The sequence below is a fragment of the Chelonia mydas genome, chromosome 10, assembly GCF_015237465.2.
Source record: "Chelonia mydas isolate rCheMyd1 chromosome 10, rCheMyd1.pri.v2, whole genome shotgun sequence".
Classification (NCBI taxonomy): Eukaryota; Metazoa; Chordata; order Testudines; family Cheloniidae; genus Chelonia; species Chelonia mydas.
Genome location: NC_051250.2, coordinates 35,881,487 through 35,906,923, shown reverse-complemented (window position 1 = coordinate 35,906,923; position 25,437 = coordinate 35,881,487). Strand labels below are relative to the sequence as shown.

The window sequence follows — 25,437 nt, the reverse complement described above, 5'->3', positions numbered from 1 at the left end:
ATTTTAATTAACAGAAGATGTCAAAATCCCTTCCAGCTTGCATCCAATACCCAAATGTTTAAAACCTCAGCTCCAGATCCCTCCTGACTGAAAGCGACTAATGATTCCCTGTGGTTTCTCTTAAAAGCTTCTGCTCTCTACAGAGACCTGCAAATTTACTCCACTTCTGACTTTTGTCAGGATTTAGAAGCCTCCACACTCAACCCTTGGATATAGGCAGTAAGATCTGCCTGTTGATCTAAGGAGGACGGCTGTGGCCCTTTACAACAGTGCTAAAATGTCTGCTAACACACACCAAAACCACAAAGCCTTCCACTCGCAGTGAAAAGAGCAAACTGTCATGTGAGAGATAAGGTACACAGAGATACAAGTTAAAGGGGCACTCAGACAGATATAACTTAAAAATATAGAAACTGTAAAAACCTACTGTGAATAAAAATGGGGTTTCTTCTTTTGAAAGCCTTCCCTACAGCGACTGTAACACTGCAACCTGATGCTACTGCAGCAGTGGCAAAACGTGAAACTGACTAAGAATAGGTTAGAAACTAAAGTGAGTCTGATTAACCAGCTTCTTTTCATGCATTTTAACAGCTGAAAACAAGAACCAAGCTAGCACCAGGTGACCCACCAGCTCTCTGCCAAACAGACTCATGTGCCCTCTGCACCATTTGGCAGACCGCAGACCAGGCTAGTCTATTTTCATTGTCCAAGCTGAGAAAAATGCAAAGAGCATGTCATGAATAGGACTACTAAAAACAAAAAGTGTTATATCTTTTAATTAAATTGTAATCTGAAGTTTCATAGGCACCGACTTCTAGTTTTCCCTGTGGGTGCTCCACCCCCACTCTACCCTGAGGCCGCGCCCCCCACTCCGCCCCTTCCCCCAAGGCTCTGCCCTCATTCTGCCTCTTCCTGCCCCTCACCCCTGAGGCCCCACCCTTGTTCCACCCCCCTCCAGTCTGGGCAAAATCAAACTCTGAACTCCTGTCTCTCTAACTATCCCTGAGTGAGTCCCCTGCCCTCCCAGTGCCTGGGCAGACCCTCAATCTGCACCATTCCCAGGGCTCCCACTTAGGGAACCAGATGTGCACTGAAGGGCAGAACTTGGCCTAAAAGTAACTTGTTCAGGATGCCTTTTTTATGTGTGTGGGGGGGGGGGGAAGGGTGCTGCTTGTAGTCATGCTAGTTCCTTAAGCCATCATTGTGCAAGCTCTCCTCATAGCCCACCCACTGTACAATCTAGCAGTCTGTGCCATTCCTGTACACAAGCTGCTCAATGATTAGGTAGAAATAGTGGCTCAGCTACTTTGCTTGCAACTCTTTCCACTGTGGGGTGACATTCTGCAGAGGTCTATTGCCCTTTGATGATAGCAGCTGATCTAATCCTGGCCATCATGAAACAATTAGCCACTGCGTATCCCCCCACCCCATATTCTGAACAGGACTTTCTTGCAGGTGTGTGTATCAGCCTATTATTTGTACAAGAGAAGCTCCAAAAGGCCACAGTCAGGCAGCAGCACCCCACAGTGCCAGGTACTGTACATATATTTTAAAAAGAGGCAACCCCTGCCTCAACAAGTTTCCAGCCTAGGTAACAACAGAACCCAACAAGGGGACCAAACAAAACTGGGAAGCTGGGGTGGAGGAAACTAGCCATACAACAGTACCTCAGCACCACGAGCATATTAGCCTGGATGGCTGCCTAACTAGCCACCCTCAGCTGGCATTGCCTTGGAGTCCTCTCAGCACAGGTGAGTTTTAAAGAGGAGTCTTAAGGCAGTGGTTCTCAAACTTTTGTACTCGTGACCCCTTTCACAGAGCAAACCTCTGAGTGCAACCCCCCCCCTTATAAATTAAAAACACTTTTTAATATATTTAACACCATTATAAATGCAGGAGGCAAAGCGGGGTTTGGGGTGGAGGCTGAGAGCTCGCGACCCCCCATGTAATAACCTCGTGACCCCCTGAGGGGTCCCGACCCCCAGTTTGAGAACCCCGTCTTAAGGGGAATAAGGTGATACCACAGAAGCTAGGGCAGGAAGGGTGGTAACACTTATTGGACAGGCTGATGGACAGGCAGTGAAAGCTGGGAGTGCTGGCAGAGCAAAGGCGTGGTCAATGGCGCAATGAGTAAATGGAGCAGCAGAGCAGGATGGTGTCAGCTTAAGGGCCTTCAAGGTGAAGACAAGGAACTGAGCATCTCCCTCTTCAGTGTGTAGCAAACTATGAGGCTCTTCTCCTTTCCACATAAAAGCTAAGCCCCCACAAGTAGGGATACAGTAGAAGACAATACCAAACATATCCTAGAATGTCCATTAGGTCCCCTCATTTCAACGACTTAGCAGTCCAAGCTAATAAAACAGGTGGCATCTTAAAACATGCTAGGTAACTCGTTTTAGTTAACATGTTTCCAAACACCACTTAGCACCTAATGTAGACAGTATCTGACACATTAAAGCCACATTAGCTTGTTATGGCCAACCCTAGAGAGAAGCTTATTTGTCTAGTCTAGATAGGGTCAGGCTGTCACTCCTGGCAGTGGACAGAGTTGCTCTGAAAACAAACTGTGTATTGAAGAGGTGGGGAGAGACAGGAGACTGGGAATGGAACACAGAAGGCCCTGTGCATCCTCTTTTTGTATTACTCCGGAAACTGGATACCATCTCACAAGGCACCCAGTTAAGTCACCGTAATAATACACTGCGCTGAAAATACCGACAATAAGAGGCTCTTTCATTTAGCAGCCAAAGACATAATAAGAGCCAATGACTGGAAGTGTAAGCCAACAAACTGAGAAGATAATTAACCACTAGGACAACTTACCCACAGTGGTGGTGGATTCTCCATCGTTTGGAGACTTGAAACCCAGCCTGGATGCCCTTCTAACAAACGCAGTTCAACCACAAGTTGTTGGGCTAGAGACAGGACTCACTGAGTGGAATTCCATGGCCTGTGGTATGCAGGTCATGCTAGATGATCATAATGGATCCTTCTGGCTTTAAAATCCATAAAAAGTGACAAGTTACAAAGAAGAGCAAAGGAGTGAGGCAAAACTACCCAGCTTGAAAAGCATGCAAGCCTTGTGCAATACCAGTGGAGGGTCAGAGAGCACGTGCACATGTGCAAGCAGGCTGTGGTAAGCTTCCATCCCAAGCACTAGCTTCATGTCCCCGATTTACCTCTTCTACAGGTCACTGTCCCTGTAAATATACATCAAAGGCAATTGCCAACAGTCAACAACTGCACTGCTGGTTGAGAATGAAAAATGAATGAGGCTTTCCCACCAAATCACTTATCCTCTTGCAGAGAAGGACAACAGGATAGGAAAGGGAAAAAAAAGACAAGACAAGGTATAATTCTATATGTAAGACCATCCCCACACATAGCCACCAGTGCCAAGGATATAACCTAGATGAAAATAAAATTGACTAAACTGTTTGGGATTGACACAATGGGATAATACAATCTGTCCCCTTCCTCCAACAACGCCACCGAATCCTGCTCTGCAACATCCCTGCTGTTCTAGCCCTGGGGCCCCCTAAAGCACCTCATCCCTCACCTACAACCCCCTCTACCACCACCCAATAATCAGTTCCTGCATCCCCATGCTTTATCTGCATCCTTTGATTCTGACCTGTCTCACTCGTATTATTCCAGTCCCAGGCCTCTCTGGAGCAAATGTCGTCAGTCATACCAAACTGCAAAGTGGGTTTTGTAATATGGACAAAATCCACTAGGGAGCTGGTCAGGAAACCAAACTGATTTCCGTTTGCAAACAATATCGGAGCTCTGAACTCCAGAGGGAGGAGAGGGGAAGCTGGTTACTTTCCCAAACAGCCATAGGAGTGATATGGTCAAGAGTCTTAAAGAACACTCAGCCCCAGAGCAGTTGACTTGAAAAGGCTTCTCAGATAAAACCACTTCCAAGCTAAATGGTATTCCAAGAAGATCCACAACTCTAAAGCTCGTAAGGTAGCAGGTAGTTCGGAAAGCAAAGCTGGAGAGGCATGTAGATCCAGCTAGAATTAGAACTGTTCACAGCAGTCACGAAACACCACACTTTAATTTCCTACACCATTTATTTCACGCCACATAGATCATGATTAATGAAACCCTAATATTATTGTTCTAAAAAGGCACAATGTGGACAACAAACTTCTTCCCTCCCTTCCCCAACACAGAGGACTTGATTTTATCATGCAGGATCAGAACAAAGCAGACTGCTACCACCAAAGCATGCCTCCTAGAGGATTCCTTCTTGAATAGCTCCAGATACTCCAAAAGGGTAATTCTCCAGTGTACAATTAGCGCCATCCAAAAGACCAATAGCAAGCACATAGAAATCTGAGCGTGCTCCCTCAACAGCTTACTGGATTAAAGATTTAATGCAATGCGTCCCTCTGGAAGAAATTACATAGGCTATTAGGAAAGATGTGCCCCTCGTCTGATGAAATCTAGCAATCATTTCAGCAATATATGCAAACTAAATAGACTCTGTAGATGAGAGGAAAGCTGCTGTTGCTCGTACGAGCACTGTGTGACTACAGGAACCAATGGGTAAAGCTGGCAATGTAAAGCAAATAAGGACACAGCCCCTACATTCAGTGCAGCTGCATGGACATGCTGCAAGTCAAATGTCACACTGAATGCTTTGTGGGGGGAACCAGAAAGGGTTCTATGATTCTGGCACCTAGAGACACACCAGATGACAATCCTGGGGTGCACAAAGAGGCACAAAGACACTCCTGCTCTGACCTATCATAAATCACTCAGGGGAGGCTACAGAACTGTGCATTTTTAACACTTTCATAGTCTGTCAGTTTAAATGGAAATTTTCGGCATTTGACGTGTAAGGCACTTTCGGTGCGGGAGGGCAGAGAGAAGAAACAGAGAGGTTTTTCTGAGTCAACCCAGGTTCTTTCCTCTTTGGACATCACCAGAAGCAATAAACACTCTGCAGGAAATATTGCACCCTCACAGTGACACCTGTGCAGTCCCAGTGTATCTACACCTACATTTCTCAGACTGACCAGCGATTCGGGGGGATCAACTCAAGACACCTTTAGATTTCCAGAAAGCATTGAGAATCAGGAAAATCAGTCCCCTTAGAGAGTCTTGCATTGGGCACCCAGAATTACAAGCCACTGCTAATGATTCACAAGAAGAAATGAACCCCAGCTCCCTCTCCCAGAACTGGGCTCACTGCAGGGCAGAAGCAGCTGAAACTTACTCTCAGCCACTAAAGCAAACAGATCTGCTGACTACACACCGGAAGGAGAGTTAGGAAAGGCTACCCCAACACTCTTCTTTCAAAGAGGAGCCATGCTTTCAGACTGGACTTTCAGCAAATCAGGCGTGTATTTCCTGGATGTCCCAGTGAGCACGGCGGATGAAGACATAGCCGCATTTCTCCACTAGGTGATCCCTAAGACTCAAGATAAATAGAGAGGAGGATTCAATGGCAGGGGTGGGGGAGGGTATACAGTTGATAACAATGGACAAAAGGCTACTCCTCACATATGCAGCATCTGACCTTCAGTGAAGCTGAGGAGGAGTCTCCCTGCCTCCACGTTACAAAGGAGAGCTGTTGTCCCGTCAACTGAACATAGGAGCCGGGTGTCAAAAGATTTGCATTTGATTGCCAGCTCTGCCAGGGACGCCCTGCATGACCTTCGCCACGTCCCAGCCCCTCTCTATGCCTTAGCAGTGACTCATGAGTAAAATGAGGATGTCGATGTCATGCCATCTTTGTAAATCTCTTCAAGATAAGTGCAAAGCTGCCGTACTTCTCTCCAGTCCTAACAACATCAGTCTGGTGAAAAGAAGACACCCTATCAACCCTAAAAATTCCTGGAATTCAATGTTGAGGCACCCCTATTATATCCAGTGAACCAGGGAATAAAATACAAACAAAATCTGGATCATACTGACACCTGCAGCTTCCATGGAAGCCAATGGATATAAGTGAAAATCAGGCCCAAAGCTCTCTCTTTCAGGATGGCGAACAAGTACAGGTTTTGCTGGGAAAAGGCGTAGATTGATACAAACCAGGAGCTGCTTCACTCAGATACTGGACCAGTCAACAGCTCATGTTAAAGTGCTATTACTTGTCAGCAATAACTAATTCAATAGAGTGTGTTTCCTGTGATGCGGCACTGCCTCTTTCTGATGAAAATGGAGTTGCATTGCAGATGTCAGAAGCAAATTAACTACCACTGACTCAGTTTGGATCACATCTTCAGAGATCGTTCACCTTCACTGTACCAATGGAAAATAAAAGACACAGATAGAAGGAAACAGACCCGCTGAAAGAATGCACTTGGCAGAGCAGACTGTGCACTTTTGTACAGCAAAATCATCCCAGCAGCTACATAAACCAGGAAATTTTGATATATGGACTGCGTCCATGAGTGTTAGAGCTGGGATCTGTAAATTCATTCCACTCAGATCAAAGGTGCTTGTGGGGTGGACTCTGAACTCCTGAAGGGTGGTCCATAACTACCCTTTCACCATAACTACAGGCTGATGGCAAAGCTATCTACATATTTTGTTCTTGTTTTGTTTTTTATATTGTCTGTGAATTCAAACAGCAAGCAATTTCTATTCGTTTGCAGCCTTCTGTGCCAGTCAGGGTGCCTGGAATTAGTTTCTGAAGCCACCTTCAGAACAAGATGTGAGGGTGGAAGAGCAACATTATCTTTTGTTGGGAGGCAATCCGAGCCACACACCCCTCCTCGCCTCCTGAATTTCAGGGCTGCCTGTTTCAGAGCCATCCTGCAGGGTCTGTTTCTCTCAAGCCTTTGATTTGGTACTTTTTCCACTTTGTAAGACTGTGAAGTTTCAGTACCATGTGCTGAAGCCACCACAGGGCACAACTTAAGGTGGACTTATACCAGGGCAGGAGATTAAAGCTAAAACTCACTGCCGCTTTGATCAAGGATATGGAGTCCTGAGATTTCTGAACTCCAAGGTTAGCCAAAGCTCTGATGGGAAGAGTTGAAAAGGATGGAAAAAGGCAGATCTGCAAACTCCCAGCTAAGATGTCTTGGCACAGAGATGCCGGCTCCTGTAATTCACGCAGGAGAGTCAGGCAACCTTTACTTGCTTTGCACTGAGAGCTAGGTTCTCTCAGAATGTAACCACCAGCCAGCTGGCCCTCTCACCTCCAGCATTTCAGGTTATGAATCTGTGCAGCTTCCCTTCAACAGCTGGACTGTTGAACTGTTCAACTTTTCTCAGGCCCAGCTTAGAGGACAACCCTTGACATAGCTAGTGGGAGCATAAGGTTATAACCTCCCCCCCACAATTCTAACTGTTTTCCATTTACACGCCCCTTTAAAATCATCTGCAGTGGGTCCCTAAAGTGAGATACGTCCTGTGAGTAAACCTAGCCTGTCATTAATGAGTTTGTTTACCATTTAACCCCAGGATTTTGCTAAAAGCCAGCATTACAAACTGTACCAACAAGACTCCCATCTGCTATGGGCTGGATATGGGAAGCATCAGGTGTCTCGTAACTCCTATATAAAAGCTGTTATCAGTCTCTCTGGATCAGGGTGATAGATGGTGACAGAATTTAGCTGTAGAATGAACCAAACTGCATAATCTTTAGTGAGTTAATTAAAAATTGCTGCTGCAGTTTTCTCAGCACTGTTTCCAACACAACAGCTTCAGGGAAGGAGAGGATGGTAAAGAAAAAGCCAATCTGCCACCAGTGCAGCGCTAACTAGGGAATATAGCATCAATATTGACAAATAGATCTAAGGCACTGGGGTCAAGGAACATGTTCCCCTCTGCACTCGCAAGGGGATCCATGAATTTGCAGCCAGAGAAATGGGTAATTCCTGACAGGCGCAATGACAGCAGCCTGCACACAACAGCTCAGGCTTAAAGGAATAAAAAATACTCCAGAAATTATAGCATATCAGCATGTGTCTATCCAGAAGGAACAATGAAGAAACACTCAGCTCTGCACATTGGTCAACACGTCACAGTCTCTGACAGTCCACTAGCAGCCAGTAGGGAAGACAACCAGATAACCTCCAACACCTAAAGGAGAGATATAGGTACACTGCATGGCCTCACTCCTGTAATCTAATCATTGCAGACAGACCCCAGAGTTTGTACAGAGCCCCACTGACTTCAACAGGACTTAGTGCGGGCACAAGGGTCTGCCTCAGTGAATCAAACTGCAGGATTAGAGCCCCACTGAGCTAAGAAAGTCAGCACTCCAGCAATGCCTGGCAGTAGCCGGGGCACGTAAGAAAGATACTTCTTGGAGATCAGAAAGGATAGGACAAAGTGAGAACTGCCAAAAGTCAAGGTGATTTAGGTCTTGCAAAGGAAATTAAAACAAAGAGTAAAAGGCTCTTTTAACCATGTAAGTAAAATAAGAACAAGAAGAGAAGAAGTGGGGCTGCAATGCTGCGAAGATACAGTCAAGATTAAGGATAATCTAAGTAATGGCCCATAAACTAAATGAATACTTTGCCTTAGTTTTCAGTATGGATAATAACATGGAACATGGGGAAAAAGAAGGATGGCTAATGGGAACGAGCATATAGAAATGAATATCACCACATCTTAGTTGGAAGCAAAACTCCAAGAGCTGAGTACACTCAAATCAGGGAGACTAGATAACCTCCATCCCAGAATACTGAAGAACTGGCACATGAGATTGCAAGTCCAGTCACAAAGATTTTTAATAAATCTATCAAATATATAGTTCCTATATATGTGAAAGGGGAAAAAGGTGAAAAGTGATCCAGGCAAACTACAGACCTCTTAGTCAGACCTCAATAGCAAGTACAGCTTTAGAACAATTTTGAAGAAAGAAATAATTAAAGACATAGGGGTAAACAGAAAATGGGATAAAATGCAACCTGGGTTTGCCAAAGGTAGATCATGCCAGGCCAACCGAATATCTTTCTTTCATAGGGTGACAGAAATGCAGTGGATCTAATCTATCTGGACTTCAGTAAACCATTTGACATGGGGAAGTTATTGGTTAAACCGGAGAAGAGAGGGGATTGTAAAGTGAGCAAGCAACTAGCTAAAGGGGAGACAACAGGTCGTACTGAAAGGAGAACTATCAGGCTGGAGGGCAGTTACTAGTGGAGTTCCTCAAGGATGTGTCTTGGGAGCAATTTTATATAATGTTTTCATTCATAACCTTGGCGCAAAAAGTAGGAGTGTGCTAATGAAATTTGCTGATGACACAAAGTTTAGAGGCATTGTTAATACAGAGAATATCATAAAGAAAGACGTGGATGATCTTGAGGACTAGAGTCATAGACATGGGATGAAATTTAACAATACAAAGTGCAATGTCATGCACTTATGGACTAACAACCAGAATTTCTGCTATATGCTGTGGGTTCATCAGGTGGAAACAACAGAAGAGAAGAAAGACCTAGAGTATTTTTATCCTGTGATTGAGAGAGCCACCAACATGATGCAGCCTTGAAAGAGGCAAATTCAATCTCAGGATGTCTGAAGCAAGGTATTTCCAATACAGAGAGAGAAATATTAATGCCATTGTACAAGGCACTGGTAAGATCTCACCTGCAGCTGTGTAGAACTCTGGTCACCGTATTCATGAAAGATTAATTCAAACTGGAACAGGTGCAGAGGAGAGCTACTAGCATGAGGAGGGGAATGGAGAGCCTGTCTTACAAGAGGACACTAAGAGTTTGCCTAGCAAAATGAAGGCTGAGAGGGGATATGATTACTGTCTATAAATACCTCACAGGGAAAACACCAGGGAGGGGAAAGAGCTAAAGCAGGGTTTCTTAACCCGTGGGTTATGACGCAAAATCGGGTTGCCAGAATGTGTCAAAGGGTCACATGGAAGGCCCCAGAGGAAAAGGGTCTCAGGTCCTGCCCACCAGAGGGCGAGACCCCCTCGTGGGGGTTGCAGAGCCTCGGCTGCATTCACCCCTGCAGCCTTGAAAAAGGCAAATGCGATCCTAGGAAGGGAGACTCTCAGCTGCAGTGTAGACCTGCCCTCAGAAACCCCACTGCTACCACCTGGCTACTGACAAGGAGAAACCCTGCCTATGACTTTTATGTGAACAAATCATTTCACAAACCAATCTATTATTTTCCAAAGCAGAGAGGAGAGTGGCTGGCAACATTTATATTCACCACATGCCTCCCAGTTTGGTCCCTTCGATTTCTTAACTGCAGCCTTTTGATTTTCTTTTATATCCAGTTCTGTAATCCAGGGGGGCAGACAATGCAGGAAAGGGCATAAAATCATTATACTTCACAGCCCTGGTGAGCAAATTTAGCTCCCATCCTTTCTCTAGAACCAGTCAGGTGGCAGCATGCTCCCTCATCACTAAGCATCCCTGGGTCAGAGGAGAGGAACTGGGATTTCCAAAACGTGCACACGCTCTACTAAAGGAGAACAGGTCTCAGGGACAATAAGCCATCCCCAAAAGTCCCACAGCAGATGCTCTCCCTCTGATCTGTCCATCTTGCTTATGTTTTTATAAGCTCATAAATCTTCTCCCTATGGAATAATCCATTTTCAAAAACAAAAATCACTAAAATGGTTATCAGTCTAAATAAGAGGCAAATCAGAAAAGAAAGATGACTTTTGGAGAAGAATCGGCAATAAGAGCGTGTTGGGGCCCTGGAGGGTAAGAATGATATTCAAGCATAAAAACCTACAGGAGGTGAGAATCAAGTTAAAGGAAGTGGAAAAGAGCCTAGCCATCTCCCTGAAGCCTTGTATTACCCAATTGTCTCTACAGGTAGAGTCCACATTTCATGGCAAAACCAGCAAGAAGCAGAATTGCTCTTGACAGCTGGGGAAATCCCCTGAGCCAAGATAATAAGAGCTGCTGCCCTGGCAGCGTGTTCTCAGGCCACAAAAGCCATGACAGGGTGGGACTGGCCAGCCAGCATGTGCAGCAGCCCAAGTTATTTGTCAAACATAAAAATCCACCAACATGTGGTAGCCAAATGTCTCAGCCAGGAGCGGGAGGGTGGGAGATGCAGGGGTCAGCTGAGCGGGCTTCTTTGCTCACCCAGACAAAGCATGAGCCAGTGAGCTGTAGGCACATCCCCCGACTTGTACTCCCAGGAGCCAAAAACTGAATTCCGTCCCCACGGCTCACAAGACAGGAAGTAACAATAGTTGTGATCAAGCTAGTCAAGGAATAGGGCCTCTGCCTGAAAGACAAGCTGGTCCACTTCAGGAGCCACGCCCAACATTGGGGAGAAAGGAGGCAGAGACTAGCATGGAGTGAGGGTAGGGTTGTTGCAGACACACTCTGCTGAGAGTAAGGGAGTGTGTGCCAGGGCTGCCCAGTCAGCTCTGGAGTGAGAGAGCCAGTTCTCCGAGCCGTGTGGACATCTCCAGCCAGAGAGGTGCTGGTTCTCGTCACCGCCTGTGTCGGGGGCCAGGAACAGAAATCCTGCTGCAAAGCAGAGAGCTCGTTCCTCCCTCTCACATTACAGGAATTCGTCTCAAGAACCTGCTCTTTTCACTCATTACTGTTCAGGTTAGGAGAGTGCAGCAGCACCCTCTTGTGTTCAAAGCTGTGTCCTCATACAAACACCAATGCCAGGAACAAGGGCCATAGCTAGGGTACACACACAAACACACACTCTCCCTCTCCCCACCACCCCGGTTTTCCCCCCTCCTCTCTATTCCCCCTCTGTGATTCAGCACCCCTCTGCCACTCCATCTGCCCACATCTCCCGCTACATCCCACTCGCATTCAGCAAGTTGTGCACACTGAGCGAGGCTATACCACAACATCTGCTGCACAGCTCTGTCCACCCTCACGGCCGCTGATCCCACCTCCAGCAACAGAGAGAGAAAATGAGGGGTGGTATTTGAGTCAGCCCCCTCCACCCCCACTGACTTTTAGAAATAGCAGGAGGGAGGTGCACCTAAGATTTGCCATCTCTGGATAAAAGCAGATAGCTGAAATATCCACGTCGCCAGCACCTAAAAGCGTTATGGAGCTCTGGTGATGCTTCGGGGCCTTTCTACAGGATGGCTACAGAATATCTATTCCATAGACACTCAGACACCACGGTCAGGAGCCTAGTATAAGAACCTGAATGGAAGAGAATCCTCTGCTAAGAGTTCCTGTCAACTCCAGGCTTCTGCCTCTGGAAGGTGTTCCTTCCTTTTGTCCACACGTCGGCCTTTTTTCCCCAGCATGCTAGATGCTGTGCATAGGAAGGAGCACCTGGCTCATGCCCACACTGAAGAGGTGACCGTTGACTGACCACCATTGCCATCAATACCTAGCCCAGCACTGGAGGGGATGTAATTAGGTAGAATCATGTGCTTGGTAGTAACAGACACAGCAGGCCGCGCGGTGAATGTACTTTCATTCTTGTCTTCTGGTCAGAAATTCTCTGAATACTTGCCTTTGGAAAGAATCTCATTGTTTCATTAAACTCTTCCTCTGGGCTGAACCAAAGTATGCCCCACTCCCTCAACAACACGACTACAATATCTCCCTTCCCCTTCGGACAGGGCTTGCATCCACCCAGGAAACCAGTCCTCCCAGGCAGTGACTCTGGGGAGATGCTGAGGCACTACAATGACGAGTGCCTAGCATGGGCCTGATTCCTCCATCGCAGGACACAATCTATCCATTCCCAGTGATTTCCATGGAGCTATTCATCCCGAAGCAGAACAGGGCTCTACATATAAGGGGGTGACGAGGGGACAGAGGGAGATTGAGTCCCTGTGAGAAGCCAACTATTTAGCTTTTAAAATCCAAGTGTCACCCCCAAACAGAAATGAAGCCAGACTGCAGAATGATAAGACTCTTGAGGTGTGACTCTACCACTGCACTTTGCTGGATAAAACCTGGCAGATCTACTCATGCATATGTATCAGTTTTTCTCCGTCATCTAAATGCAGAGGGATGCCCCCTTCGTTCACTTGGCAGAGGCCTGCCTTTCTGGGGCAGAGTGACTCCAGGTGGTCCAGGCTTGTCTGTGAGTCCAGAGCCACGTACAATTAAAGACCAATGTGCTGGACTGTGGTACCTCCTGGCTAGATTGACTGCACTTATTCCCCTGGATGAATATTTAAAGGATGCACATACATAGAGACATACGAGCAAGAGAATCACCACAATGGCTTTTGCCATGGGATTATCACAGTCCCAAACTTTACTCTAACTAGGACAGCTCTTAGGGGACTCAAACAGCACAGGAGGCTGAATATTTGAAAGTCAGGAGCAGCTCATGACTGCAACTCCAGAGAGATTACAGAAACAGCTCGTTTGGCTGGTGGACAGCAAACACACATTGCTGATCTGCGTGAACAAGACAGAAATTGAAGCACAACAATCCATCTACTGAAAGGCTCCCCACCCCAGCCCATCTGCAGCTCTCCTGATGACCAGGTAAGAGACAAAGGCAATATTAGCACATCCCAGCCTTGCCAACACAGACAAACCGGTTTTATATGTTTAAAAGGAAAATTAGATCATTCAAGGGGCTGGAATTTGTACTCTGGAGCTCCCCTACTCACCTTCACTATTAGGTCACATGACCAGACACGGCCCAGAACAATGGGGACCAACATTCATATTTGGGATTGTAAGCCAAAAATGGACTGCTACCACCTCTCCCTTTGGGCTCGCTAATCATAGACCTTATCAGACTTATTAACTAACCATCATGAGCACGTGACATGATTACAAAAGCCTGTATGTTTTTTAAAAGCATATGTATTTTAATTACATAGACATGCTTTATGTGTACATATGTACATGCTTATTACACACACAAAGCAGATATGTGGAGCTGACATCTGTATGATAAATGAACTTATCATGTGCCTATGACTGCCTCACCTGGTTTTTACACCAGTGCATTGCTCCAGGGACATATTCTAACATTCCAGGATGGGCAAGATTCAGCCAAAAGCTACTGACAGCTTTTGTTGACAGGAAAGGACATACTTTAAATTCAATATTTCATGTTTCCACAGAGCTAACAAAAGGAGCTTTGTATAACTAGAGAGGGGAGTTTCCCAGGATTCTCAGTTCCCCCCAGAACCCTGCACTTGCTTCCAGCCCTGGAGGAGCCTGAGATAATAGACTTTAAAGTTGTGACAGGGCGGGAGCAGGAAGCCAAGGGCTCGAAGTGGGGATCTATGAACCTTGACAGCACAAGATTCAGGTCCCAAGGGGGAACCAGGTCCCGGACATGAAGGTAATGGCACTCCAGAACTTTCAGGAACCGTGCCATCAGCGGATGGGCAAAGACCAATCTGCCTTGGAACGGAGAGTGGAATGCTAAAATGGTCACCAGGTGTACCTTGACCAAAGACAGCGACAGGCCTTGGAACTTAATATGCAGCAAATAGTCCAGGATGCCTTGCAGTGGGGCCTCTTCTGCATGAATATGATGATCCGAGGCCCAACGCATGAACTACTTCCACTTCGCCACGTAGGTGGCCCTGGTGGAGGGTTTCCTGCTACCCAGCAGAACCTGCTGGACACCAGTAGAACACCGCCATTCGTCCCCACTCTGCCACGCAGCAGCCAGGCTGTCAAATGCAGCACCACCAGGTTCAGATGCAGCAGAGGTGGCTGCCGGTCAAAGAGGCAGCTGCAGCGGGGTGGCTGCCGAAAGACTCAGCAGTGTGTTGAACAGTGTTGACAAGGCCATGCTGGGGCTATGAGGATGATTGTTGCTTTGTCTTGCTTAAAGTTGAGCAGGACCCTGTGGATTAATGGAATCAATAGGAAGGCATAAATCAGCGCATCCGAGAGGGAGCCCTTGTCCCTGCCCTGAGAGAACACAATGCGTGGCACTTTCTGTTCTGCCGGGACGCAAACAGGTCCACCTGGGGAGCCCCCACCTGCGGAAGATTAGGCTGACCAGTTCCAGATGGAGCGACCATTCATGGCGAGATGAGAAGGTCCTGCTGAGGCGATCTGCCAGGATGTTCTTGGTTCCAGGCAGATGGGTGGCTACCAGATGAATGGCATGCCGCACACAGAAGTTGCAGAGGCTGAGCGCTTCCTGACAAAGGACTGAAGACCTGGTGCCACCCTGCCTGTTGATGTAATCCATCACAGCGGTATTGTCTGTGAGGACTTGCACTATCTTAACTTTCAGGTGCAGCAAAAAGACCTGGCAGGCCAGGCGAACTGCTTTGAGCTTGCTGACGTTGATATGAAGGGTGAGATCATTAAGGAGCTAGCGGCCCTGGGTGTTGAACTCACCCAGATGGGCTCCCCAGCCCAGATCCGACACGTCCGAGACCAGGGTCTGCGATGGAGATGGAATCACGAAAGGGACTCCCTGCAGCACCAACCTGGGATCCCGCCACCAATCCAGAGACAGGAAGATGTGTTTCAGCACTGTGGCCACTTGGTCCAAGGGGTGCCTGCTCGGGGTATAGACCGAGGCTAGCCACACTTGCAGAGGCTGCAGATGAAGATGGGCATAGCTGAAGTATGTGCATGCGGCCATTTGGCCCATCAGTCACAAGCACATGTGGGACATCATGAGCGGGTGGCTCTTTATGGGGCGCTTAAACTTGACATGGCCTGAAAACGCGCTTCCAGAAGGAAGATCCTGGCTCGTATGGAGTCGAGGACCGCTCCGATTAATCGTACGCATTGAACTGGCATTAACATGAACTTTTCTTTGTTTATTAACAGGCCCAGGTCGCTGCAGGTGGACCCCACCAGAACGAGGCTCCTGTGCACCTGCCCCAGAGACCTACCCTTGATAAGCCAGTCGTCGACTGGACTCCTTGACGTTTCAGGTAAGCCACTACCAGCACCACTCATTTTGTGAAAACCCTGGGGGCTGAAGACTTGTAACAGCAAGTTGGGCCAATGCAGAGACCAAGAATGTGGTGACCCAGGGCTCTGTCTTGGCTCTGGAGACCAGTGTCACTCACTTGTCTTGTGCAAGGCCTTGCCGATGGGCTTGCCATCTCGGGGAGCCATAGCCCTGCATGGTGCCATCTGCAGCAGGGGTGCTCTCTGCTCTCCTGGTGCCAGGAGCTGGGAGAGTGTCGACTGTGCCGTCGGATTGAGCCCTTTACTGCTCCCCAGAGTCGGTGGTGGGTCCTTTCAGGGGGAGGAACTCCCCAGGGCCGAGCCCTTCTGTAGGTCCAGAGTGGGCATAAGGCGTGCACAGGGTCCTTTGCCTGGAGCCCCCTAGTCGGGCTTGCTTCGTGCCATCTTCTTAGGTTTCTTCTTCGGCACCAGCAACACGGATCGGTGCCGGGAGGAACCTGGTGCCGGAGGTGCACTCCACATTGAGGCAGAAGCGCTAGGTACCGCTAGGAGCCGCATCGTGCCACTCCGGTTCTGAAGCTGTGCGCAGGCAGTCTGCATCAGGAGGGCCCTGAGACATATGTCGCGCTCCCTCTGAGTCTGAGGATGAAAGTTTTTACAGATGCGACAGTGCTCCTTTATGTGGGATTCCCCGAGACAGCTCAGAAAACTATCATGTGGGTCACTAACAGGCATAGGCCTGTTACGTGGAGCACAGCTTCAAACCTGGGGACCCGGGCATGCCCCGCTTGGGGCAACATCCCACTGGGACACTATCTAACAAACACTTAACAGCTACTTAACAATTAACAAACAAGGGTTAAACTATTTACAGCTAGAAGTGCATGGCTGAGATAGAAGAAAAACCGCTGGCCACTTCCAAAGCAAGGGAAAAAGGCACTCCAACTGACCACCATGGGTGGTAAGAAGGAACTGAGAGGGCTGGCAGCACCCCAAACAGTGCCACAGCCGGCCCTACAGATGCCGCTAAGTCAAAGTCTTTGACATCCGCACACATGGGCGCGCACAAACCTAGAATGGAATCAAAATGAGCAAGCACTTAAACAAGAACAACTTTATCTGCAGAGAGCCAGTTCATAGAATCATAGAATATCAGGGTTGAAAGGGACCTCAGGAGGTCATCTAGTCCAACCCCCTGCTCAAAGCAGGACCAATCCCCGACTAAATCATCCCAGCCAGGGCTTTGTCAAGCCTGACCTTGAAAACCTCTAAGGAGATTCCACCACCTCCCTAGGTAACGCATTCCAGTGTTTCACCACCCTCCTAGTGAAAAAGTTTTTCCTAATATCCAACCTAAACCTCCCCCACTGCAACTTGAAACCATTACTCCTCGTTCTGTCATCTGGTACCACTGAGAACAGTCTAGATCCATCCTCTTTGGAACCCCCTTTCAGGTAGTTGAAAGCAGCTATCAAATCCCCCCTCATTCTTCTCTTCTGCAGACTAAATAATCCCAGTTCCGTCAGCCTCTCCTCATAAATCATGTGCTCCAGCATCCTAATCATTTTTGTTGCCCTCCGCTGGACTCTTTCCAATTTTTCCACATCCTTCTTGTAGTGTGGGGCCCAAAACTGGACACAGTACTCCAGATGAGGCCTCACCAATGCCGAATAAAGGGGAATGATCACGTCTCTCCATCTGCTGGCAATGCTCCTACTTATACAGCCCAAAATGCCGCTAACCTTCTTGGCAACAAGGGCACACTGTTGACTCATATCCAGCTTCTCGTCCACCGTAACCCCTAGGTCCTTTTCTGCAGAACTGCTGCCTAGCCACTCGGTCCCCAGTCTGCAGCAGGGCATGGGATTCTTCTGTCCTAAGTGCAGGACTCTGCACTTGTCCTTATTGAACCTCATCAGATTTCTTTTGGCCCAATCCTCTAATTTGTCTAGGTCCCACTGTACCCTATCCCTATCTTCCAGCATGTCTACCACTCCTCCCAGTTTAGTGTCATCCGCAAACTTGCTGAGGGTGCAATCCACGCCATCCTCAGATCATTAATGAAGATACTGAACAAAACCGGCCCCAGGACCAACCCTTGGGGCACGCCGCTTGATACCGGCTGCCAACTAGACACGGAGCCATTGAGCCCGATGATCTAGCCAGCTTCCTATCCACCTTATAGTCCAGTCATCCAGCCCATACTTCTTTAACTTGCTGGCAGGAATACTGTGGGAGACCATATCAAAAGTTTTGCTAAAGTCCAGGAATAACACGTCTACTGCTTTCCCCTCATCCACAGAACCAGTTATCTCGTCATAGAAGGCAATTAGGCTAGTCAGGCATGACTTGCCCTTGGTGAATCCATGCTGACTGTTCCTGATCACTTTCCTCTCCTCGAAGTGCTTCACTACTGATTCCTTGAGGACCTGCTCCATGATTTTTCCAGGGACTGAGGTGAGGCTGACTGGCCTGTAGTTCCCCGGATCCTCTTTCTTCCCTTTTTTAAAGATGGGCACTACATTAGCCTTTTTCCAGTCATCTGGGACCTCCCCCAATCGCCATGACTTTTCAAAGATAATGGCAAATGGCTCTGCAATCACATCAGCCAACTCCTTTAGCACACTCGGATGCAGCGCATCCTGCCCCATGGACTTGTGCTCATCCAGCTTTTCGAAATAGTCCTGAACCACTTCTTTCTTCGCAGAGGGCTGGTCACCACCTCCCCATACTGTGCTGCCCAGTACAGTAGTCTGGGAGCTGACCTTGTTTGTGAAGACAGAGGCAAAAAAAGCATTGAGTACATAGCCTTTTCCACATCCTCTGTCACTAGGTTGCCTCCCTCATTCAGTAAGGGGCCCACACTTTTCTTGACCTTCTTCTTGTTGCTAACATACCTGAAGAAACCCTTCTTGTTACTCTTAACATCCCTTGCTAGCTGCAACTCCAAGGGTGATTTGGCCTTCCTGATTTCACTCCTGCATGCCTGAGCAATATTTTCATACTCCTCCCCGGTCATTTGTCCAATCTTCCACTTCTTGTAAGCTTCTTTTTTATGTTTAAGATCAGCAAGGATTTCACAATTCCACCTGTCTGAGTCTGAATGGATGTGCCTGGAAACTCACTCACCACAACCATTGTATCTTCCAACAGAAAGCAAAACCTACGTTCAGAGATGTACTCCCAGAAGCACACAAAGATCCAATACTGCCATGTGTTCTCGTTTGGCATGAAGCACTAGGACAAGCCTCTGTAGGATAAATCCCTGCTTCTGTTTTCTCCCCCATGTTAACACTCACCTGAAAGGAACGACCTGATTTATATCATGTCAGAGGGAAGCTGCTTAACAACTTGCTATTGCTCTCAGCAATCTGGCCGAGAGCTCCCCGTGTGTCAGCGGCGGGAAGAGAGAGAATACTGAAGGAATAAATGGCCCTAACTCACCTTTCTACAAGGTACGTACTTCCCCGCTCCTCAGGGTCTGGATTCACAGACTCCACAGAAATTGGAACCAGGTTCTTGCGGGCAGCAATATCATGGGCCATGACGCAGAACCAAGCTTCACCATAGCTAGACACACTTCACCACTGCAAAGGAAAGAGAAGGAAACAGCCCCCTTAGCAAGAAAAAGTCAGCATATGCAGGTCTTCAGCATGTGGCCAAGAACCTCCCACTGACACACCCTGTCACGTCTCTTCTTGGAATGCCCCCTGTAGCACTCAGCCATTGCCTGCCGGGGGCCTGAAAGGGCAGAACGCATGCAACGAAACAGGGAGAAACAGGACCAAGAATACTGGGAATATTTATCCAAACCTACCACCCCACAATAAATGCTCCCTTCTCTATTTCCATATAAAGCAAGGAGCAGCCCATGCTCTGAGGCTCAGCAGCTTCAAGTTTGCATACATGGGTATGCTACTGTAAAGATATATACAATCCTTCAAGCTAGGTATTTGCTTGGTACCTGTGGAGAATATGCAGAGATAGCACTGGATACAAGACATTTATAGACGAGTGTCAATCACCCTCATAAACTAATGAATTACAGTAAATTAACTGTGTGTAGGACAGTAGGATTGGAAAGACATCTACATGTACATTCAGATTCCTTTCTGTCCTGCCTCTTATGGACCTCATTTGTTCTTTAAACTGACTGTAATAGGTCTACATGACTTGACACACCGCACTCACAGTGCATACACTTTGTCATTATTAGGCTTTGAAAGATTAGATTTTTATCAGTACATAAATGTTGATTTTACCATACACACAAACTGACAAAAGAATATTTCCACCGATAATTGCTTAAAATTTGCTTTAAAACTGCTTAAAAATAAACATCAATGTTATCAGTCAAAATGAAAAAAATAAAAAATGAATTCTCCCAGGCCTACTCATTGCACCGGTATTCATGCGTACACTGGCAGAAGGCTAGCACACTAGACATGAAACAAAGGGGAAACCCGAATCCCAAAAGCTACAGTACTGCCACTTGAACAATAGGAGAAAGGAAAACATCTTATCTGTTAATTTATTTCCCCCTCCCTGTTCCCTGAAGTAACATCTCTCTCATATCCCTGGCCACACTCTCATGCCACTCCAACAAAACAGAATTAACTCAGGACAGATTATTAACGCTTGTGCAAAAATCAAACAGAACGTACACACACAGTGAAACCCAGAACCTTCTATTGAAATTTCTAAAAAACAATAATTGTTTTTTAATCAAATAGATGTCTGCAACAGGGATATAATTCTCTACTGGAATAATTCTGTAGACTTGAAAAGAAGTTATAGAAAGATTAGATTTTTTTTTAAAATTCTGTAAGAGAAGCACCAGCCATTAGCAGAACTCTTTTCATTACACATAAGGGCCAGCATCTTTTTACTCTTCTGTGCCTAATCCTGGGCACACTTTAACTGCAGTAGCAGCCTCATGTACAGAGGCAGAACTTGGTTCTATGAGTTTACTTATTGTTACACAGTTTGGGGAAGAACTCATCCGGCGGTAACTGGCCTGGGTGAGATGTTCTACCCACTATCCAAAGCAGACTTCTGGACTACCTCTAACCCACACAGAGAAAGACAATCCATTAAGAGTGAACTGATAAATTGCTTACTCTATTGGGAAAAGAAATTAACAGAATAGAAATCTCTTTCATAGTTATATCTGCCAATCTGTCACTAAGGGAAAGCAATCAGGTATGAACTGTGGGATACAGTAATAAAAACAGTAAGACCACCACAAGGGAGTCCGGAGAGCATGATGTCAGGAGAGAAATGTGACCTATGCCTCCAGCAGAAGTAACTGCTTCTCAAAGAAACAAGGAACAAGCTCTTCAAGGAATATAACCAGGCAATACTGTGATGGGCCCTCAGTTTGGTATGCCCTACTGCTGAAAGATGTTGAATCTGGAGAGACTCTACATGCTTCACACATGCACTGAAGATCTTGCAAATCCCCTCCATCGAAATAGATTTGGGGGGGGGGGGGGTCTATTATGCTCTGCCTCAGTTTATGAGGCATGTGCATCAGGCCCTGCTTTGTCTGCGAAGGAATATCCTTCTCTGATAGCTCAGGGATTTCTATCCTTTGGAAAGGACAAAGGGAGATTGTACACTGGCTCCGAAGAACTGCAAGTATCCGCAGGATTAAACTGGGAAGAGAATTTCCACTTTACAAGGCCAAATGGAAGGTAGGAATCTCTGAGGCCTCTACACCAAACATTTCTTTTCTAAGATTTCCCACCAGCAGTTGCAACAGCGAGAGCGCTACACAAAGCACCAGCATTTTGGCCACTGTGTCATCTAACCCTGCACACTGTGCACATTAGGTGATATGTTGGTTAAAAATTCCAGTGGCTATCATTTCTATAGTACTGCTCCAACCACTGCTATCCCTGCTGGAGTCACACCAGTGGTGAATCAGGGAGTTCTAGACAAAGCCTTTGCTCCATATGGGATAACAGCTGTAACTACAGGCATCCATCATTACCACAAGATCAAGGAATTGCTTTTCATGGAATTTCCTGGAATTGCTTTTTCCACCATATCACAATACTGTTCTCTTCATCTTCACGGCTTTCTTCTCCATGTGCTTCACCTTCAGCTGTCTGCTTCCACATCAAAGCATGCACGATGTCATTCTACTGCCTGTTTCTGTTGTCTCTTATCAAATTGTAGCTCTCTAAGGGGAGGTTGTATGTCTTTTAGCATTACTGGAATATAGACTATTGAAGGACAGCTGGGAAGCAACTCTCTAATTCCAGTGTGACTGTTCTGTAAACTCCAGCATCTGACCAAGGCCAATATGTACATTTCTTGAAGAACCACAACAGAGTCGGTGACCTACAATACAAATGACACATTTGCCCCATTAGGGCTTGGCACAAGTGCCACCAAAAGTTGTCTGGATTGCTCAGTCAGCCATGCTTTCTATGCCAGAATCTGTTCTTAGTTTATTTTAGCCAGAACTTCTCTGTAGCACTTTTGTGAATGCACAGGATGAAAGAGAAATACATTTCTTGCAAACACTCCATTATCTTCTTTCCCACTCTGACTATGGGTTTGGGTTAGAGAACCTTTTCTGTTGCTCGAAATACATTCTTCACAAAGGTTCAGCCAAATAGTTTCCTCTGGAAAACTGCAGAAGTCAGAACTGTCTTTAGGTCTCCACCCGCTAACTGCAGTAACAGCCACCCCTTTCTTTCCATTAGTGATTTAGAGGTCACAGACCTGGCCAAATATTTCAGACTCAGGTCAATATATCTAACAGGGAGAAAAATGCCAGGGAAATATTATTCATCATACAGCTAATAGGACCATCCTTAAGCGCTGGACAAATTTTTCAGAACACTACCCAGGCAATAACTGCTTGGATAAATCAAGTGGAAGAAACTGAAGTGTGCAGAGTAGCTGTTTATGCTTTGTAATTTACCATAAAAGTGACCTGCAAAGGAAGAAAAATTGGATGTATGCCCGTTTGGGGCTTTTTCAACTACCTATTATTAATACCCAGAAGGCTGGAAAGAGTTAATACAGGAGCAGGCAAACTTTTTGGCCTGAGGGCCGCATCGGGTTTTGGAAATTGTATGGAGGGCCAGTTAGAGGAGGGGGTCGTGGCCCAGCCCCCACCTCCTATCCCCCCCCCCCCCCCCCGGACTCCTGCCCCATCCAACCCCCCTGTTCCCTGACGGCCCCCCCCAGGACCCCTGCCCCATCCACACACACCCCGCTCCCTGTCCCCTGACTGCCTCCGGACCCCCGCCCCAACTGCCCCTGCCGCCCCATCCAACCCCTCCTCTCATTCCTGACTGCCCCCCCTCCCCCCCCAGGAACCCTGCCCCATCCAACCACCCCTTCTCCCTGTCCCCTGACTGCCTCCCTGGGACCCCTGCCCTCATTCAACCCCCTGTTCCTGCCCAGACCCCTATCCACACCCCCACCCTCTGACCACCACCCTGAACTCCCCTGCCCTCTATCCAACCCCCCCCCCCGGCTCCCTGCCCCCTTACCGCGCTACCTGGAGCACTGGTGGCTGGCGGCGCCACAGCGGCGCTGCCGCCACCACGCAGCACAGAGCACCGGCTCAGGCCGGGCTCTGCAGCTGCGCTGCCCTAGGAGCTCACAGCTCCGCCGCCCAGAGCATTGCGCCAGCAGTGCAGCAAGCTGAGGCTGCGGGAGAGGGGGCTGGGCCAGGGGCTAGCCTCCCAGGGCAGGAGCTCAGGGGCCAGGTAGGAGGGTCCCGCGGGCCGGATGTGGCCCGCGGGCTGTAGTTTGCCCACCTCTGCTTTAATATGTCCAGAATTACAAGCTCACTCTTGCCTCGTTTTGCTGGAGGTCCAGAAAAGTGAAGCGGGAGTATTCTGAGCCTGCACATGAAGGACCAGAGCTGGTGGATCTTTCACAAAGAAAGCTTTTCTCCCCACCTTTTTCTCCAGGATTAGAGTTAAAGGGTTTATAAAGAAAAGAGACCAAGAAAAGAACAGACAGATTGAGATAACTTCACTCACTCTGGGAAGTGGGTCCCCACACAAGCAGTCCCATTGAAGTCAATGGACTACTTAGGTGAATAACTGCTCATCAATGTGAGTAAGGGGTTTGTAATTTGATCCAAAGAGTTTCAGTTGGTCTGACTAAAAATCCCTTCCTCTCAATAGCTCTGGTTTTAGTCTGTTCTGAGGTCATGAGGTCACAATCTCCCTAGTCCTCCAGCAAAAAACCCCCGAAAAATCAGACCTGATGTGTCCAGGGTTGAAGATAAGTTTATTTTAAAAAGGGCTTTTCTCCACCAATATTATAAAGAAACAAAAAATTCCTAAAAGAAAAGGAGGACTTGAACTTCCCCCACCCTTCATCAGGTCACCTGAAAGCAACATATTCAGCTTCCTGTCAGCTTGTACTCAAGAGAAAAAAGTCCCCTTCTCAAAGACTGTTTAAGTGCCCTACAAATTACCCACTGCATGTATTTTAGGAGACAATTACATCAGCCTGGGGCTGCTTATTAACATTAGCAGCTTGTCTAAGCTTTTCCACTTTGTGATGACACTCGGAAGCAATTTCTCCCAACTCCTTGATCAGGAGTGTGTAGCTGACAAGCTTTGAGGAGCTCCTCAAGTGATATTTGTCAAAGGAACAAGTTTCAGATAAGGGGCTGGGGTTGAGGAATGCCTCTCTGGGGCAAAATTGTACTCCCCTCCTTTTGTCCCCGAAACCCCGCTCCCTAATCTAACTTCTCAGTCTCACTCCCACAACCCCCTGCCCATAACCTGCCCATAGTGACGTACATCACAACCAGGGATTCCCCAACACCCCCCGCCCCGTTTTGTGAACTAGTCACATGCAGTGATTGTTTGGAAATTTGAATTGAAATTGAAACATTAATACACACTTTAAAAGCATATAAAGTGTACGATAAAATACTTGTATCTGAAAAAGTACAATAGATTTGAAAAGTCTGAACATAGACTAGCTTCCTTATACAGCTTCTGTTTTTATGACCAAGTCAGTGCATTCACTTCGGTGATGTTGGCCAACCTAATCATTTCAAATTTTGATTTGTAAGCAAAGTCTAAATGAGCTCTCCCTGACAGCTAGTGATGAGCTGGGGGCTGGGGGGAAAGGCTTCAGGACCAGACTGTATTTATATTCACACCTAATCTACCTAGGTATCCAGCACACAGAGCTGTGTTGCCCAAGTGATAGATTTTGGCTGGGGTTGGGTTACAAATCACTTGAATGCGGGGGCGGGATGAAGATGAAATGTTGTTATTCTTATTGTATGAGTAAAAGGCAGCAGAACTGTACTTAGCCTCTGCTGATTGAGGGTATCAAGAGAGAGGGTGGGAACAGGTGTTTTGCTTGATGGTCTGCCTGAGTCACAAGTACTATTTGACCTGCCCCTCTCCTCTGTTTAAAGACAGAGCTGATTAGGCTCCATAGATAGTCTTTTGTTTTGTTAGGTGACCACTACAGCTGAAATCATGATAATCAGGTCTCAGTGCTTAGACCTGCTGTGGGACAGTGTTTCTGTGGAAGTCTGCAGTCTGTGGAAATCCCGAGTCTGCACTAGCAGCGAGGTTCCCCCACTGAGAGCTCAGCTGAAATCACAGAGCTGGGTGCAACCTCAAGAGACCAACTCGCAGAGGTCACAGTGGCAGGTGGCAGCAGAAGGTGACGGCACAGGGCG

General features: G+C 47.2%; 1 protein-coding gene across 2 annotated transcripts in view; it reads right to left on the bottom strand.

Annotated features, from left to right (window-relative positions):
• LOC102939986 (ankyrin repeat and fibronectin type-III domain-containing protein 1) overlaps window positions 1-25,437 on the bottom strand; it is a 562,352-nt gene that overhangs the window by 452,702 nt on the left and 84,213 nt on the right. For both annotated transcript variants that reach the window (XM_043524023.1, XM_043524024.1), the window contains exon 3: window positions 19,194-19,336. In XM_043524023.1, the coding sequence (XP_043379958.1) occupies window positions 19,194-19,294 (101 nt within the window). In that variant the 5' untranslated portion in view covers window positions 19,295-19,336. The remainder of the gene's footprint in view (window positions 1-19,193; window positions 19,337-25,437) is intronic.